The following is a 19,981-nucleotide window of genomic DNA, read 5'->3' as shown; positions in this document are numbered from 1 at the left end:
AATACACAAAAATTAGCCTGGCATGGTGGCGCACACCTGTAATCTTAGCTACTTGGGAGACTGAGGTAGGAGAATAGCTTGAACCCAGGAGGTGGAAGATGTAGTGAGCCGGGATCGCGCCACTGCACTCCAGCCTGGGTGACAGAGCAAGACACTGTCTCAAATAGTAAAATAAAGTCTTATAAAAAGTAAAATAAAGGCTTTTGAAAACTTCTTAACATATATATTTAAAATGCCTTTAAACAAAATAAACAGAAAAACAGTACTAACGTCAGTTTCCTCAACAGTAAAATGAAAATAATACGTAACTTACTGAGCAGTTATAAGGATTAAATTAGATCATTTATATAAAGCACCTACAATCGTTCTTGGAACACAATACAGGCTCCACTGTACTTGTAAGATGACCTTTTCTAAGTCCCCAAGACTGAAGTCATGTAATTAGTAAACTAGACAGAATTCAGATGAAAGAGACATTTTATGTTTGCTTGTTTACTTGTCAATCATTAAGAGTATATGTCCTAGCCAGGCATGGTGGTGCAAGCTTGTAGCTCCAGCTACTTGGGAGACTGAGGCAGGAGGACTGCTTGAACCCAGGAGTTTGAGGCTGCAGTGGGTTGTGATCACACCACTGCACTCCAGCCTGGACGACAGCGAGACCCTGTCTCTATAAATAAATAAATAAAATTTTTAAAAATAAAAATAAATAGTATATGCCCTGTTTAAGCAACAGAATGGGGTATTAAAATATTAGGAGAAATAGTTCCTGCTTTTAAAAATAGACTATTCTCAATCACTGAATTGATTATATAACATCATGCTTGACTTGAACCAAAACTAGGTGGAATTTGAAATATGTTAAATATGCATTAGAAAGAAATCATAAATAGCATAAAATACATAAGTTGTTAAAAAAAAAAAAAAAGGAAATCATTACCAAAATTCATCAACCATTAAATCCTTACCTTGTTTTGACAAGAAATGGCTGCAGATCCTGAAGGATATTCCCTGTTTTTCGCCTAACTTCTAAATACAGGTTTGGTCGATCAAAACCAGTACAGGTGATCTGAGGATTTCTCAAATTTAAGCAACATACAATGTCTTCCCGGATTGAAGAACTTGCAGTAGCAGTAAGTGCAACAATTGGAACCTGAATGATGTAAAACTGATATTTTAAAAAGGAAAGAGCTCATTCATTCCCAACATGTCTATTGCTTTCTTACAAAGAGACTGGTAAGACAACAGTTTGTGGCACAATGTTAAAGACACAACTGTAAAATTTTTTTGCAAAGAAAAAATCTCCCTACTAACTTGTTTCTCAGCCTTCTGGATACAGTATTTACTTTTTAAAAATCAGAAATTATTTAAACAAAACATTAAATCCATGAGGTTTCCAAATGCCATTTACCTTGTCTTATTAAATTAAGCCTACTTGTTAGCTATCTACTTCTCCATTTATTATTTTTTAACATTACATTTGAAATGGTGCTGATATAAGCAGGGGGGTATATTATGTCTTATATTTGATTAATGTATAATTACAAATGATAAACTCTCAATTCACTGAAAATCTAACTATATAAAGCAATGGTCTTTTTTTTTTTTTTGGCCTCCTATTTTAAATATACAGGTTTTTGGCTTCACAAATCTAGAAGCAAAGCTCTAATGACCCAGATAACCTCTCTTCAGTGGTACAGAGATAATCAATAATGTACTATATATAGGAAATATGTATAAATGAAACATGTATTATTAATTGATTGCTAGCAAAGACTTCTTGACTGGATTGGCAGACAAAGCAGGAGACTCAGCAGTTATCAGGAAAAGCATGAATATGTCATCTTCCAGAAATTCTAAGGTACAATAACAACATGCCTCCCCTAAAACTAGATCTCATATTTTTATTCTATTACAGGAAATTACACTTAACTATGGTATTATTTCACAATCAGAAAAAGTGGACTGTCTTACAGTTGTTTCTAAATTATCAGCTGTTCTATCACCAAGAATATAACTTTCTTAAAAATATTCTTTTTGGCTCGTGACAGATACAGGAAACAATATTCTCATAAAATAGCTCTTCAGATGCACTGCATCTATTATACAAACCAACTATAGCAATTATCTTGTATGTAAGTGGAAATGTATGTGCAATTTACCAATTTGCAAAGAAGCAATTCTAGAATACGACTCAAAATTAAAACAAGATCAATTTATTAAAAATTAAAAACTACTTTCTCAATCACTATAACTTTACTGAATTAAAAATTATCTCCAAACTAATATTTAAAAATAATCAATTAAGTTTAAGAGTAGGTTTTTTCGAATTAAAAAAATTAAATCAAAACTAATGTGACGAGATAATTGGCATAATTTTTACATTCTTTATCCTTAAATTTTGTGACACTATTTTAAAAGGCAACCCCAAAATTAATTTCATTGATTTGTGGCTTACAATCAGATTGTTCTCTGAATTTACAGTGCCTGCCTAGCAACTTAAAGATGAACAAGCTAATCTATAAAGAGGTTGGTTTCTCTAATCAGCCCCTAACATGGGTGTATCTGTGTTAACACACAGGTTTTAACAAATATAAGGCTGAGAATAAGGGAGGTTTAAAAATTAAAGGTTCTTAGAACATGCACATTCTCACTCTCACAGTAAAGCACTTTCACCAGTTAAGTGTTTTGGTTAAATAATTTATATAAATGCATTAATAAAATACTTGTTTAACTGCATATTAAAAACAGTAATTTTCAGGATACAGTCCATAAGAAAAGAGGGTTGGGTTTGTTTCTAAGCAATATAATGTAGAAGTGGGCAGGTAATGTATTTAAGAAAATGAGGAAGTAAGCATGAAACATGACATATATTTAAGAAGTTAACAGAAAAACCAGGCAAAAGAATGGCAGCACAGTGGAAAAAGTCTGTTTTGGAATCAGATTGCTTGAGTTGAAATCCTGTTTTTGCCACTTACTAGATGTGAGATTTTGAGCTCTTTATTTAACTCTCTAAGCTTCAGTTTCCTCATCTACAAAATGGCTACAATAACAGTGCCAATCTCATAAAGTTGTGAATATCAAGTGAGATAAAACATGTAAAGTGCTGAACGTAATGCATGAAATATAGTAAGCACTCAAAAAGTTTCAACTATTATAAATATTGTTATTAAAATAAATAAGAAGAATTCCATATAAGAACTTCAGAGACATGAGTACTACCCCCAGATTTGCAACTGACGTTTGCAAGGGCTGAGTTTTTTCAGTTTTTTCAGCAAAAAAAAAAAATGAGATGGAGAGGGCTATATGATGTGTTAGACCCTTCCAACTTAAAAATTCCCATTTTGCTACCAGAAATTCCCTATTCCAGCAATCTGGTAACAGTGAAAATCACTATAAATTTACTCTTTTGCTTTAACATTCTAGAAAGATATAGCTAAGAATGTTGCTTCTACAATTAGAAAATAAAGTAACAGAATATATTAAAAATTAATGATAAACTTCCACTTCAGCAATGAACAGAACCTTTTCTCTTATAAGTATGTGGTATTTTATGACATTTAAAATATATAAACTAGAGTGAAGCTTAAAAACAACACACACGCAGGCTGAGAAGGGTGACAATACATCCTCATTTGCTGGGACATTCCCAGTTTATGCCTGCAGTCACAGCATAATTATTAATAGCTTGAACTCTTTAATTTTCAGAAGCAAACTGCTTTGGGTAATAAATTATACTGTCACTTAGTTCTTAACTCACAAAATGTATTCTTCTTTTTCTTTTTTTTTTTTTGAGACGGAGTCTCGCTCTGTCACCCAGGCTGGAGTGCAGTGGCACGATCTCGGCTCACTGCAAGCTCCACCTCCCAGGTTCATGCCATTCTCCTGCCTCAGCCTCTCCGAATAGCTGGGACTACAGGCGCCCGCCACCACACCCGGCTAATTTTTTTGTATTTTTAGTAGAGACGGGGTTTCACCATGGTCTCGATCTCCTGACCTCGTTATCCGCCCGCCTCGGCCTCCCAAAGTGCTGGGATTACAAGCATGAGCCACCGCACCCGGCCCACAAAATGTATTCTTTAAGTTGGCAGGTCTTAATTTCTTTTTAACAGGGGAGCAAGTTTTGCTAAATCAAACAACCAAATATAAATTAATCTTAGACATATACTTCAGTGGTGTAGCGCCCACAGATTGAGAAAAGTATAAGTATCCCACCCGCTTCTAAATTCAGGTCATGTTGCTAATTTTAACTTTGTACTCCATAACATCACACATACTTCATTCATTCATGCATTCATTCTAAACAGTTACTGAGTACCTACTATGTGCTGATCTTTGTAATAGATACTGGGGAGAAAGTAATAGAAAAACCCCACATGTCTTAATGGATTTCACAGTTCCTCTTACTTGAAATGTAAAGAACTTTAAGACTGATGCAAAGCTTTCTGCCTGGCTGTTCTTTCTCAACACTCACTTTGTCTTATTCCTTCCAAATAGGAATCTTTGTGCCAAACAGCTTAGTGATTTCTACTGTTTTTGAAATTATTGAAATAATATAGTGTGAAACATTCCAGGTTTATAGCAGTTGTCCTAGTATAACTGGAATCAGAAGGAGAAAAAAAGCACCAAGAACAGTGAGAAAAATGATAGTACTATAACCACCAGGTGGCATGTCTCACCACTTAGCTAATAAAAAGGGTTCTTGAAAACACCAGAGGAAAAACATTTTCTCAGCCATTGCTCGGCCAACACGCTCCCTGCACTGGAGGCCCAACAGAAGGAATGTGCTTTATTAATCCTCCCAAGAAATGAAAATGATCCAATGACGTCCATGGCCAGACATAATAAAAGATTTAATTCAAGCTTAAAAATGTTTAAGAACTGTATAAAATATTTAAAACTCCTTTAACACACTCCTTCTAGAATCAAAGGCCTAGGAAAGGATTACAGAAAGTAATCTTCCTAGTTTCCAAAAGCTTACTTTAAACCATTCTAAATTAACGAAAATCAGTCCTCTAGGTGCACTGTGCCTAGTGACTTTCACCACAGAAATCCCTTCTAAACATGTACTACTAACACTGTTCATCTTTTTGTATTATTTGTACCAATTCATAATACCATCTTTCGTTTGGTGCTATTACTTCTACTGTTATAGGTATGAATCTAAACTCTTTTACTGAACTATGGGCTACTTGAGGGCAGAAATTACGTTTTATGCCTCTTTCAAATCATTCGCTTTAGAAACTAGCAGGATGTCGTATGGTGTAGCTATTTATGGCCCAACTCTATACTGCCCACTACCTGTTTTGGAAAGTCACTTTACTGATTCTCAGCTTTCTCATCATAATTCATTCATTCATTCACCCCATTATATATTGAACACCTCCTATAAGCCAGGTATTGTTCCAGATTTTATAAACCAAACAATCAAAAACTCCTCCCTACAAAGAATATTCTAGTGAAAAAGAACCCACAGAAAATTAACAAAATATAACACAGTCAGACAGTGATAGCGCTATTTTTAAAACAGCAAAGATTTACGAGGAATGCTGAATGATGGGGGAGGGGGAACCAATCTGATATTTCAAATATGGTGGCCCAGGAGGCCTAAATGCAAGAGATCTGAGAGAAGTAGGGGAGAACATCCTATAGATAATGTGGGGGAAACGTATTCAGGGAGAGGAAGCAGCAGGCGCAAAGCCCAGGCACTGAAGCATGCCTGGAATGTCCGAAGAAAAACAAGGAGGGTGGTGTGGCTGCATCCAGTGAATGAGGAGACCAGTAGAGAATGAGATCAGAGGGAAAATGGAAGGCCAGATCGCATGAGGATCGGTAATTCATCATAAGGACTTTTGCCTTTATTTAGAGTGAAATGGCATGCTACTAGATGGTTCTGAGCAGAAGACATGATCTATCAGACTTCTTTTTTAAAGTATCCCTCTGGACGCTGTGTTGAAACAGAATGAGGGATGGGAAGAGTGAAAGCAGGAGGCTCTAAGGAGATGGTGGCTTGTACCTGCGGAATGGCAGGGATCGAGAGAGAAGTGATTTAATTCTGCATACATTCTGAAGACCTCACGAGATTTCCTTACTGTTTAAATAAACAGTGGAGTGTGAGAAAAAGAGAAAAGATTGAGGAAAATTCCAAAATTTTGGCCAATGGAGCTGCTGTTAAAACAAGATGGAGAAGAGTGAGGAAAGAGCAGATCTGGAGTGCTACACAGAAGTCAGTTAGGAAGAGGTTAAGTTTGATATACCTGTTGTGGTCATCTCACCAGAGGCATGTTGAGTAGTTACATAGATGTGTGCCTGTGTGTACACACATATATATGTACATATATTCTATTAAATGGCTAAAATGAACTCATAGTGACAACACCAAATGCTGGCAAAGAGGCAAAAACAACTGGATCACTCATATACTGCAGATATCAGTCTATGATGGAGATAAAAATTTGGGAGTTCTCAGTATAGACTTGACATTTAAAACTGTAGGCTGGACGTGGTGGCTCACATCTGTAATCCCAGCACTTTGGAAAGCCAAGGCAGGTGGATCACCTGAGGTCAGGAGTTCGAGACCAGCCTGGCCAATATGGTGAAACCCCATCTCTACTAAAAATACAAAAATTAGCCAGGCGCAGTGGCACGTGCCTATAATCCCAACTACTCGGGAGGCTGAGGCAGGAGAATCACTTGAACCCGGGAGGCAGAGGTTGCAGTGAGCTAACATCACACCATTGCACTCCAGCTTGGGCAACAAGAGTGAAACTCCATCTCAAAAATAAAAAAATAAAATAAAATAAAACTGTATGTTGGGTGAAATGACCAAGAAAATGAGTGCAAAGGTAGGTCCAAAGACTAAGGTTTCTGGAAAGCCAACATTAAAAGGGCAGGGAGATAAGAAGAAACAGGAGGCTGAGAATAAAGAGACAGTAAGGAAAGAAGAAATCCAGGAGTGTGTGCTGTCCTATGTGACTACTAAATAATTATTTCAAGAAAAAGTATGAAGATTTTAATAGCTACCTTGTTGAACCATGATAGAAAAATCTGACCCAAGGCCAGCCACATCACTGGAGCTCAATTCACATGGTTTGATTTTCCCTCAATATAAACTTGCTAACTAGTATATTTAATTTCTTTTTCGTTTGTTCTGTTTTAATATCTGCTCCAACCAAACTCTGTGAGATAAGCTAACAAAAGATAACTATTTCTGAGATGCCTCTCAATTTGCTATCTATAAGCAAGATTAATGATCAATGAAATTGAACTAGACAATCTACCAAAAGAATAACAAACAATTTCTAACAGTTTACTCACAAAACTGTGAAATCCTGGGCTCAGAAGGCACCGTTGCCTCGCTACTACCAAGAAAACTTAAACATAAGCCAACTGTATTTATTCATTCAAAATTAATGTAACAGGCTAGAGAACCCAGAAATGGACCCACACAAATACACCCAAATGACTTTCAGCAAAGGGGCAAAAGCAATTTAACAGGGGAAGGACAGCCTATTCAACAAATGATCTGCAGCAATTTAACATCTATTGGAAAACAATGAACCTTGACTTAAACCTCACACCTTATACAAAATTTAACTCAAAATGGATCACAGACCTAAAACATAAAACTGTAACAATTTTAGGAAAGAACTACAGGAGAAAATCTTCAGGATCTAGGGCTAGGTGAAGAGCACAATCCATAAAAGAAAAAATGATAAACTGGATTTCACTAAAATGTAAAATATTTACTCTGTGAAAGACATGGTAAAAAGAATGAAAAGACAAGCTACAAAGTGAAAGAAATATTTGAAACCACGTATCTGACCAAGGACTCATACCTACAACGTGTTTTTTAAACTCTTAAAACTCAACAGAAAAAACCAAGCACTCCAATTATGTAAGGAATTTCACCAGACGCAAATTAGCATATGAAAAGACATTCAACATTAGCCATGAGAGAAATTCAAATTAAAAGTGAGATACCACTTAACACCTATGGCTAAAATAAAACACAGTTGCAACAACAAATGGTGGCAAGGATAACTAGATCATTCACACACTGCTGATAGGAATGTAAAATGCTATAGTCACTTTGGAAAACAGGTTGGCGATTCCTTAAAAACTAAAAATACACTCCTGGACATTTATCCCAGAGAAATGAAAACTTTTATATTTTCAGGTTGTTTAACCATTCACCCATTAAAGAATCTTTGAAGGCGGGGCGCAGTGGCTCACGCCTGTAATCCCAGCACTTTGGGAGGCCAAGGCAGGTGGATCACGAGGTCAGGAGATCGAGACCATCCTGGCTAACATGGTGAAACCCCGTCTCTACTAAAAATACAAAAAATTAGCCGGGCGTGGTGGCGGGCACTGTAGTCCCAGCTACTCGGGAGGCTGAGGCAGGAGAATGGCGTGAACCTGGGAGGCAGAGCTTGCAGTGAGCCTAGATCGCGCCACTGCATTCCAGCCAGGGTGACAGAACCAGACTCTGTCTCAAAAAAATAAAAATAAATAAATAAACCTTTGAGATATACACAAATGTTCATAGCATCTTTATTCATAATAGTAAAAAACTGGAAAACAACCCAAAAGTTCTTCAACAGGTGATCAGTTAAACTGTGGTACAACCATACCATGGAATATTCTGTAATAATAAAAAGGAACAGACTACCGAAAAACAGTCATGTGGTACTTAACGGCATTTCTGTCAATGACGGAGCACATGTGGAGCAGTGTCCCATAAGATTATAATGGAGCTGAAAAATTCCTATCACGAAGTGATGTCATAGCCGGCATAATGTCTTAGCACAAGGCACTGCTCACGTTTGTGGTGATGCTGCTGTCAATAAACCTGCTGCACTGCCAGGCATTAAAAAGTATAGTACATACAATTATATAAAGTATAGAACTTGATGAACAATAAACAAGTATGTTACTGGTTTACGTATTTACCTATACCCTTTTCCATTATTTTAGAGTATAGTCCTTCTATGTATTCATTTTTTAAAGTTAACTGTAAAACAGCCTCAGGCAGGTCCTTCAGGAGGTATCTAGGAGAAGGCATTGTTATCACAGATGACAGCTCCATGAGTGTTACTGCCCCTAAAGACTTTCCAGTGGGACAAGACGTGGAGGTGGAAGACAGTAACGTTGATGATCCTGACCCTATGTAGGTCTAGGCTGATATGCATGTATTTTAGTTTTTAACAAAAAAGTTTAAAAAATAAAAATAATAAAATTTTAAAATAAAGCCTTATGGAATGCATTAATCAAGGAAGAAAAAATTTTTGTACAGCTGTGTACAATGTGTTCATGTTTTAATCTAAGAGTTATTACAAGAGTCCAAAGTCAAAAAATGTTTTAGGTTTATGAATTAAAGTTACAGTAAACTGAGATTAATTTATTATTGAAGAAAGAAAATTTTTAAAGAAAAATTTAAAAATTTAGTGTAGCCTAAGTGTACAATATGTATAAAGTCTACAGTAGTGTAGAGTAATATCCTAGGCCTTTACATTCACTCGCCACTCGCTCACTTACTCAGAGCAACTTCCAGTCCTACAAGCTCCATTCACAGGAAGCACCCTATACAGGTATACCATCTTTTATCTTTTATACTGTAGTTTTACTGTGCCTTTTCTACATTAGATATGTTTAGATACACAAATACTTACCATTGTATTACAATTGCCTGCAGTATTCATTACAGTAACATCTGTACAGGTTTACAGCCTAGGAGCGATAGGCTCTATCATATAGCCTAGGGGTGCAGTAAGCTTTATCATGTAGGTTTGTGTAAGTGCATGTTCAGACAACCACGAAATGTCCTAAGAACACATTTCTCAGAACATATCCCTGTTGTTAAGCAACACATGACCACAAACAACTTGGATAGATCTCAAGGTAGTTATGTTGAGTGAAAAAAACTAATTCCAATAGGTGGCAAATTGCATGATTCCATGTACATAACATTCTTGAAACAATATTTTAGAGATAGAGACCAGATTTGTGGTTGCCAGTGGCTAGGGCTAGGGATGGGAAGAACAGCTCCAGGGAGCTTTGTGGTAAGGGAACAGTTGGCTTCCTGACTGCAGTGGTAGTTACACAAATGTACATGAGATTAAACTGTATAGAACAATACACACGCCATACAAAAGAGTACTTACAAAACTAGAAAAATAGGAATAAACTCTAGATACTGTACAAATGTCATATTCCTAGTTTTGATATTGTACTATAGTCACACAAGATGTTACTGTTCAGGAAACTGGGTGAAAGGTACATAGGACCTCTACATACGTTTTTTTTTCTACAACTTCTTGTGAATCTACAATTTTCAAAATAAAAAATAAAACAGTGCTAGTATTATGAGTTTTTAAACCATTCACGTAAATATGCCAATCATGTAGAATATTCATGTAAAAATTTGCTTTTTTTTTTTCAGACAGAGTTTTGCTCTTGTTGCCCAGGCTGGAGTGGAATGGCCCCCCGAGTTCAAGCAATTCCCCCGTCTCAGCCTCCCGAGTAGCTGGGATTACAGGCGCCTGCCACCACACCCAGCTACTTTTTGTATTTCTAGTAGAGACAGGGTTTCACCATGTTGACCAAGCTGGTCTCAAACTCCTGACCTCAGGTGATCCGCCCATCTCGGCCTCCCTAAGTGCTGGGATTACAGGCGTGAGCCACCGCGCCTGGCCAAAATTTGCTATTTTTTATAATTAGGGAAGAAAGGGAAATTCTAATACCGACAGCTTTAATAAAATCTCTGTAGAATAGTTCAAACTTTAGGTTTTCAATGTGATACAAGAAGGGGTAAACGGGATTTCACAGCATCCTAGAGTAAAAGGACATATGGATGAAAGATCACTGAGACGACATTCGGACAAATATGGCCCACAGCCTGTTTTGCTATGGCCCACCAGTGAAAAATGTAACCTTTTACATTTTTAAAGAGTTACTAAAAGAAAAAACAGAGAGAGAGAGGAATATGTGATAGAGACTACATGTGGCCTATAAAGCTTGAAATATTTATTATTGGTCCTTTCAGAAAAGGTTTGTCAAGCCTTGTTCTACTGTATTCCTCAATAGATTATATGCCAACTTTAGAATTTTCTAAAAAAAATAGTTCTCTTTTTACATTATCCATTTGCTCTTTTATAGTGAAGTCTTCAGCTTTTTTACCACTCCCCAGTCCTGAACACTCTCCTTATTAAGAATGTAATTTCGGGACATCAGACTTGGCAAAGCTTACCTTTGGGAGTGCTGTCTTTAGGGAGCCCAACTTCCTGAATGAATTCCTAAAATCATGCCCCCACTCAGAAATACAGTGAGCCTCATCCACAGCGATGAGTGTGATACCTGTAAAAAAGAAAAACACATAAAGGAAAAGATAAAGCTCAAAAGGAAAAAATAAACTCATCTACATCTCCAAAGGAGAATAAATAACCAAATCAAAGTATTTGGTTCCTATAAAAACAGAAGCATAAATATCATCACATTAACACCAAAAATCATTATTGGAAATAGGGAGAGGGGAGATATATGAATAAAAGGCTAAGAATTTTAAAAGGAAATATTTATGTATTAATCCAAACAAGACACTTATTGGATCTCAGCTTTCATCACTATTCCTTGGACAGATGAATTGCTTACTGTGACTTTGTCTCCAAAACTATCCACCTGCATTTCTCCTTGGTAATACCTTCAATTTTATCTCATGCGTTAGCTATTAAAAGAGATAAAAAGAGTCAGCAAATTTCTACTGAAATTAACTGCATTGCCATCCATGATTGATCACATATCATATTGCAAAGAGTCCTCCGAAATGCCAGCATTAGAGCACAGGAGGACAGCCACATTTTCTAATGTAAAATGGTATGGGAGGCGCTAAATCACATGATGTACAAAGTAGGTAAGAAGAAATGTAATTTGTTCTTTCTTCCTGTAGTAGCCTCTCTACTCTGCCCCCACACCAGACACACACATTGAAACGGAATCAATAGTGTGTTGTAATGCATGTCAGAAAAGGATTTTATTGTAAAATCATCCGTGACAATGTCTTCAGATTTTCCAAAGTAGTAACAGTAGTGCTTTTGTCCTCAATTAACAAATTGATACTTAAGAATAATTTTTTCCTTCAATGAATATGATCATTCTTTGATACTTCTCTGAGTATTAATAATGTTCCGACACTAGGAGGAGGATGATTTAAAAAGCTCTAAAGTCAGACTGCCCAGATGCAGAACCTGGCTCCACCATTTGCCATGTATATTACCTTAAGCAAGTTACTTAAGCTTTCCAAGTCTCAGTCCTCTCACAAGTAAAATGTGGATAATAATGGTACCTAACATTTTCTAGATGCTCTAAAAATTAAATTATATCATTCACATAAAATGCTAAAATAGGGCCTGGCACACACACACAAAAATGCTACTACTCCTATTATGGTTAATAAATATCTATTATTATCCAAACACTTTTCCAGGAATACAAAGACTAATAAAATACAATCTATGCCCTGAGGAGTTCACAATTCTAAAAGAGGAGACAGACACGCAAATAAACAATTACAATTCACTGACATTACAAGCTACAACAGTCCTAAGAGAGTGTGGAGAAGAAAGAAAGACAAAAAAAAAAAACTACTAAACATGGGGGCAAAGTCAGTTATTTGTATCAAACTTCTCTGGGTACTACTGAGTGGCTGGAAAAAATTCAATATTATCACTATAATTACTTTGGCTTTTGAAACTAAACCTGAGTGAGTGACTGATTTTTCCTTCCTTCCTTCCTGCTTTCCTTCCTTCCTTCCTTTTTTTAGGCTAAAGTGCAGTGGCGCAATCTCAGCTCACTGCAAGCTCTGCCTCCTGGGTTCATGCCATTCTCCTGCCTTACCCTCCCCAGTAGGTGGGACTACAGGCACCCGCCACCAAACCAGGCTAATTTTATTTTGTATTTTTAGTAGAGACAGGGTTTCACCATGTTCGTCAGGATGGTCTCAATTTCCTGACCTCGTGATCCACCCGCCTTGGCCTCCCAAAGTGCTGGGATTACAGGCGTGAGCCACTGCTCCCGGCCCCTCCCTCCCTCCCTTCCTTCTCTCTCTCTCTCTTTCTTTCGTAACTAGCACTATAATAGGTACCATGTTCAGCTTGTTGTTTTTTTTTTTCAGAGATGGGGGTCTCACTGTGTTGCCCAGGCTGGTCTCAAACTCCCGGGTTCAAGCAATACTCCCACTTCAGCCCAGATTTTAAATTAAATAGGTTAAAACAGAGATGATGGTGTCTTTTATTTTAAAACTTTCCTTTTTTTAAAAGCTTTAGTTACAGGTTTGACAAACTAGCTTTTAACGGAGCTAAACCTTATCCCTCGAAATCAGTTTAGACAAGCTTTTGCCAACATTCACTTAAGTTAAAAGTCTGGTTGGGCCGGGCGCGGTGGCTCACGCGCCCGGCCCAGCACTTTGTAATCCCAGCACTTTGGGAGGCCGAGGCGGGCAGATCACGAGGCCAGGAGATCGAGACCACGGTGAAACCCCGTCTCTACTAAAAATACAAAAAATTAGCCGGGCGTGGTGGCGGGCGCCTGTAGTCCCAGCTACTCGGAGAGGCTGAGGCAGGAGAATGGCGTGAACCCGGGAGGCGGAGCTTGCAGTGAGCCGAGATTGCGCCACTGCACTCCAGCCTGGGCGACAGAGCAAGACTCTGTCTCAAAAAAAAAAAAAAAAAAAAAAAAAAAAAAAAAAAAAAAAGTCTGGTTGGTAAGGAGCCTCCCTATAAAACTATGTTTGCTGTTTCTGTTAAAAATCCAGACTACTTAAGTAATTTAACATTTACCTAAAAATGAGGAATCTGATTAGCTAAATGTCAGACTGCTGTACAAATAACATCCTGCGTATATTCATTTTTGCAAGCATTGTACAATTTCCCACAACAAAAGGCAAAGGAAAATATTTCAAAAATAATTTTTATTTAATTTATCCCTTTTTATTCAACACTAACCAGAGAACATTTTCATCCATCATAAGCAAAGTACGCTGCTCTAATAATTGCAGTGTCCATAATTCATCCATTACAAAAAAAAAACAAAAACAGAGAGTTTTAATTACTTGTCAAAAGTATTAAGTATTTGCTTAAATACTTAAGCTTATTATTCATTTAACACTATCACAGAAACAAAGCAAATAATAAAAACGTACCCAAACCACAATGGACATAGACCCTAGCTTTTGCAATACAACCATGAAATTTATATATAGGGTACTTAATCCAAAGTGAAATATTCACAATAACTTCATACAACCTAATAGGAAATATATCAAATTCATTGTCCATTAAAGGCAAAAAATACAGTATGTCAATAAGGGAGTTTAAGAGCTCATAAATGTACTCGTTGCTAATATACTTAATGAAATGTTAATTGCTGCCCTCATTCTTTTGTTGGTTTTAACACATACTAAAAAAGATACAAGTTTGTTTTCATTATATTGTTGGAAAAATTATCAAATGCTTTCCTACAGTTATATGAAAGTAACCATTAAATGAGACATTGCAATTCGAAAACCTAACCTATCCAGAATTATTTGAATACATAATTATACAAAAAGATCATATGATATTGAAAAATTGAATTTGGTTAGGCCAACTGAAGGTGTCAAATAGGGGCATTTGCAATAGAAGCCATGATTGCAATTCTTGGATAGTTGAGCCTAACCACCAAGAAGAAAAAAAAATTTTTTTTTGAGGCATGGTCTCACACTGTTGCCCAGGATGGAGCGCAGTAGCATGATCTTGGCTCACCGCAGCCTCCATCTCCCAGGCTCAAACAATCCTCCTACCTCAGCCTCCCAAGTAGCTTGGACTACAGTCATGCATCACCAGGCTCAGCCAATTTTTTAAAAAATTATTTGTAGAGACGAGGTCTCACTATACTGAGGCTTAAAATATTTTTAAGTACAAAAAAAGTGCTATCAGCTTTTGACTAATTCTATATTTACACTTTCTAGGAAATTGACTTATCTAAGTTTTTGGTTTTTGTAATAAATCATACTCACTAGTGGCAACTAATCAAAGGTACTGTGGTTTCCAACCCTGGCTATATATCAGAATCACCTGTGAGAAGCCACCAATGCCAGATGCCACCCCAGGCCTGTTAAATCAGAATTTTCAAGGTTGGGGGTTGGTTACCTACATTTTTTTTAAAGTTTGAAAAGTGATTCTTACGAACAAAGAGGGTACAAAACCACTACATTGACTTAATTTAGATTCAGAACATGAAAAACAAGTAAATTAAAATTTCATAGAACCTAGGATTCAACATTCATTCAACAATATGTTTAAGTGCCTATATGCCAAGCACTACACGGGGGAAACATGTATTTTAAAAAGTGATATTTTTCCCTTGAAAAGTTTATAGCCTAGAGGAAGAAAACAGATATATAAACAGGTAATTATGATAACAGAGCCTAATTTCTATAGCAAAAGGAATTATAGAGTATCATGGGATAAGATAGGTGAAACACCAAGTTAGAGAGTCAGAGATTTCCTGGAGGAAGTAATGTTTGAAATAAACTTTAACAGAAGTGAAATCCAGTGTCCATCCATAGGTTTAAATCTAAATATTAACTCAGTAAGTATTTACAGAGATCTTTCTTTACCACTTACCAATATCAGCCTCAAGTTGCTGGAGCAGGCCCATGTTACCTGAACAGTATTCTGGAGTTATGTATACAATCCGGTATTTACCTCTGTAAAAACAAACAAAACAAACAAAAAAAAAAAAAGGAAAGGAAACATATTAACAATAAAAACAATCATCTCAAGGCATTACAACTTAAAATCAAGATACCTGATGAATGTTTAAATAATACTTTATGTCACGAAAATCTAAAAGAATGCTATATACATGCAGAGAACGCCTATCTCTTCAGAGAGAAAAATGAGGAAGACTCACTAAAGACTATAGATAAAAAGAAAAGACCTATTGTATTTTCCAAACCCAATTCCAGTCTCTTCCTAAGGGCTGGCTAATTTCCTTTGAGTGGGATCTATGAGACATTCCTTCAACCTTAATATAAATTTCAATATACATTCATGCTAGCTTGTTAATTTCTATTCTGGGTAGACAGAATCCTAATTAAGACAATGTTTGTAATAAGGCTAGGTCTGGGGCAAAATATTTACAGAGTCTGTTCTCCATTCCATGAAATGAAGACCTAGATCAAGTCAAATATAATGAAACTTAATTTTCTATATGGAAAGACTTTAAAAGCATTCACCTGTCCATTCAACAGATAAGTTTAAGTGTCTATTGTGCACTAGGCATTGTGTTTTCACAAGGCATCAAATAGGAACAAAACAGATATGCCTTTACCTTTATGAAATTAATACTGTATTCTAATTAACATAGGACACGGTATAAAGAATAAGCTCTGATGTCAAACCGCCCAGTTCTACTTCTTACAAGGTAAGTGATGTTAGCCAAGTTACTTTAGCATGCCCAGTTTCTTCAGTATAAAACAGTGACAATAATTATCAAGACAGCTAATTGTTTCAATATCTAGATTCAAGGTAAACTCAATCAAAATCCCAGCAGGCATTTGGATTGAAAAGGTGATGCTGACATGCTCACAGAAATACAAAGGACATAGAATAGCCAGAACGACTTTGAAAGAAAAGAACAAAGCTAGAGGCCTTGCACTACCCGATTTCCAGGTTTATTATAAAGTTACAGTAATCAAGACACCAATCAAGACAGACAAATAGATCCACAGAACACAGAATAGAGAGTGCAGCAATAGACCCACATATATGTAGTCAATTTATTTTTGACAAAGGTACAAAGTCAATTCAGTGTAAAAGCATAGTCTTTTTAAAAAATGGAGCTGGAACAATATGTGAAAAATACATAAACTGTAATCAATACCTCATACAATAGACAACATTTACTAAAAATGAATCATAAATCTAAATGTAAAACTTAAAACTATAAAACTTTTAGGAGAAAACATAAAAGCAAATCTTTGTGACCTTGGGTCAAAACACTAAAAGCAAAATCCCTAAAAGAACAAATCGACAAACTGGACTTTACTAAAATGAAAAACTGCTGCTCTTCAAAAGAACTGTGTGGAAAGTATGAAAAGTCATAAACTAGGAGAAAATGTTTGCAAAGCATATATCAAATAAAGAATTTATATTCAGAATATAGAAATGACTATCAAAACTCACTAAGTAAAAAATAGGCAAAAGATTTGAACAGATACTTCCTCAAAGAAGATATACAGATGGCCAATAAGTGTATGAAAAAATGCTCAATATAATTAGTCATTAGGGAAAAGCAAACTAAAAATACAATGAGATACTATTAGAATGGCTTAAATTAAAGATCAGCCAGACTAAGTGATGGCAAGGATGGGGAGGAACTGAACCTCTCATACACTGCTGGTGGGAATATCCCATGATACAATCACTCTCAAAAGCTTCATAGTTTCTTAAAGAATTAGCATATAGCCCAGCAATTCCACTCTTAGGCATATATGCAAAAGTGTTGAAAATGTATGTTTATAAAAAAATTGGTACACAAATGTTCATAGCATCATTATTCATAACAGTCAAAAAGGAAACAACCGAAATGTCCATCACTGCTGAATGAATTTTTAAAATGTGTATGCCCATGCTATGGAATATTATTCAGTCATAAAAAAAGACCGAATGAAGTACTGATATCATTATGCTAAGTGGAAGAAGCCAGACACAAAAGGCCATATACTGTATAATTTATAGAAATATCCAGAATCGGCAAATCATAGAGACAGAAAGTAGATTAGTGGTTGGAAGTGGGCAGAACAGAGACAATAGGCCGGGCAGAGTGGCTTACGCCTGTAATCCCAGCATTTTGGAAGGCTGAGGAGGGACAATTACTTGAGCCCAGGAGTTTGAGAACAACCTGGGCAACACAGCAAAATCTCATCTCCACTAAAAATAAAACAAATTAGCCAGGTATGGTAACGTATGCCTACAGTCCCAGCTACTCAGGAGTCTGAGGTGGGAGGATGGATTGAGCCCAGGAAATCAAGGCTGCAGTGAACCAAGATCATGCGAGTGCACTCCAGCCCGGGAGACAGAGGGAGACCCTGTCTCAAAAAAAAAAAAAAAAAAAGAAAAAGAAAGAAAGAAAAGCAAAGGGAAAATAGGGAATGACCACTTAATGGGTATGGAATTTCTTTGGGGAGTTAGGAAAATGTTCTGGAATTAATTACGATGGTTATATATTATTACTATACCAAAACCCTCTGGACTTTAGTAATGATTAAAATGGTAAAAGTTATGTTCTGTGAATTTTATCTCAATTAGAAAAAAGAAAGTTAAACATATATGCATCACATGTTCCAGTCATTCTGCTCCTTCATACATAATAAAATGAAAGCATATGTCTATACAAAGACTTACATACGAATGTTCACAGCAGCTTTATTTGTAATAACCCAAAACTGCAAACGATCCAAATGTCTATCAGGTGAATGGATAAACAACTTGTTGGATATTCATAAAATGTAATCCACTTAACAGTAAGAGAAATGAACTTTAATCAATGTAATAACATGAATGAATCTCAAAATAATTATACTGCATTATTTAAATCAGACAAAAAAGAGCACATAAAATATGATTGACTCCACGTATGTAAGTTTAGAAAATGCAAACTAGTCTACAGTAACAGGAAGGAGCTCAGCAGTTACCCGGTGACTGGGGTTAAAACAAAAAGGTAAACTTTGTGGGTGATGAATATGTTCATTATCTGGATTGTGATGATGGTTTCGTGAGTGCACACCTGTGTCAAAACTTATCAAAGTATACATTCTCAGCATATAAAATTTATTGTAAGTCAATTACACCTCAATACAGGTGATTTAAAATGCTTAGAAAAAAAGAAAACATGTTCACAAAAAAGATTTTTATAAGGATGTGTATAGCAGCTTTATTAGTAACAGTCCAAAACTAGAAAAATAGCCTAGGTGTCTATCAATAAGAAAATGTAAAAACAAACTGTGCTATATTCAATGAAATACAATAAAATAATAATCAGATATTAAAGCAACAACAACAACAACTACATCAGGTGCGGTGGTTCACGCCTGTAATCCCAGCACTTTGGAAAGCCAAGGCAGGAGGATTGCTTTCTAATTTTATCTCAGAAAAAAGAAAGTTAAACATATATCCACCACATGATCTAGTCATCCCACTCCTTGACATGTATCAATAAAATGAAGAAAACATATGTCCATACAAAGACTTCTATGTGTCTCAGCTTTATTTGTAATAATCCAAAACTGGAAACAATCCTGACACCAAGAGTTCAAGACCAGCCTGGGCAACCAAGCAAGATCCTGCCTCTACAAAAAATTTAATAATTAGCCAGGCATGGTGGAACATGCCTGCAGCCTAGCTACTTGAGAGGCAGGAGGATAGCTTGAGCTCAGTAGTTAGAGGCTGCAGTAAGCTATGATTGTGCCACCGTACTCTAGCCTGGGTGACAGAAGGAGACCCTGTCTCTGAAAAAAACAAAAACAAAACAAAACAAAACCAAAAACTACTGATACATGCAACAGCATGAAGAATCTCAGAAACATTACACCAAATGAAAGAAGTCTTACACAAAAGAGTTAATATTGTGTGACTGCATTTATATGGCATTCTACCAAACTATGGTAGAGAAAATCAGAGCAGTGGCTTGCCTATGATGGACGATGGAAGGACAGACTAGGGAGGGACATGAAGAAACTTTCTAGAGTGTCAGTGATATTCTGTATCTTGTTAGAGGTTTGGTTTACATCTTTGTATGCATTTATCAAAACTCAGTAAATATATGTGTATCTCGTGTGTATGTATATACTAATATATATGTAAAGAAAGCGACTGCTTAATGGACAGGGGTGTTCTTTTGGGAGTGATGAAAATGTTCTGAATTAGAACATGCATATATATGCATA

The 19,981-nt window shown here is 36.3% G+C and overlaps 1 protein-coding gene across 2 annotated transcripts in view; it reads right to left on the bottom strand.

The window, feature by feature from the left end:
* WRN (WRN RecQ like helicase) overlaps nt 1-19,981 on the bottom strand; it is a 152,687-nt gene that overhangs the window by 67,536 nt on the left and 65,170 nt on the right. For both annotated transcript variants that reach the window (XM_003269548.3, XM_030817077.1), the window contains exons 17-19: nt 15,657-15,739; nt 11,246-11,352; nt 966-1,150 (exon numbers count right to left, since the gene is read on the bottom strand). In XM_003269548.3, coding sequence (XP_003269596.1) covers nt 966-1,150; nt 11,246-11,352; nt 15,657-15,739 — 375 coding nt within the window. The remainder of the gene's footprint in view (nt 1-965; nt 1,151-11,245; nt 11,353-15,656; nt 15,740-19,981) is intronic.

Source organism: Nomascus leucogenys, chromosome 8 (assembly GCF_006542625.1).
Source record: "Nomascus leucogenys isolate Asia chromosome 8, Asia_NLE_v1, whole genome shotgun sequence".
Taxonomy (NCBI): domain Eukaryota; kingdom Metazoa; phylum Chordata; class Mammalia; order Primates; family Hylobatidae; genus Nomascus; species Nomascus leucogenys.
Note: the sequence above shows the minus strand (reverse complement) of the source record. Positions and strands in the feature narration are given on the sequence as shown.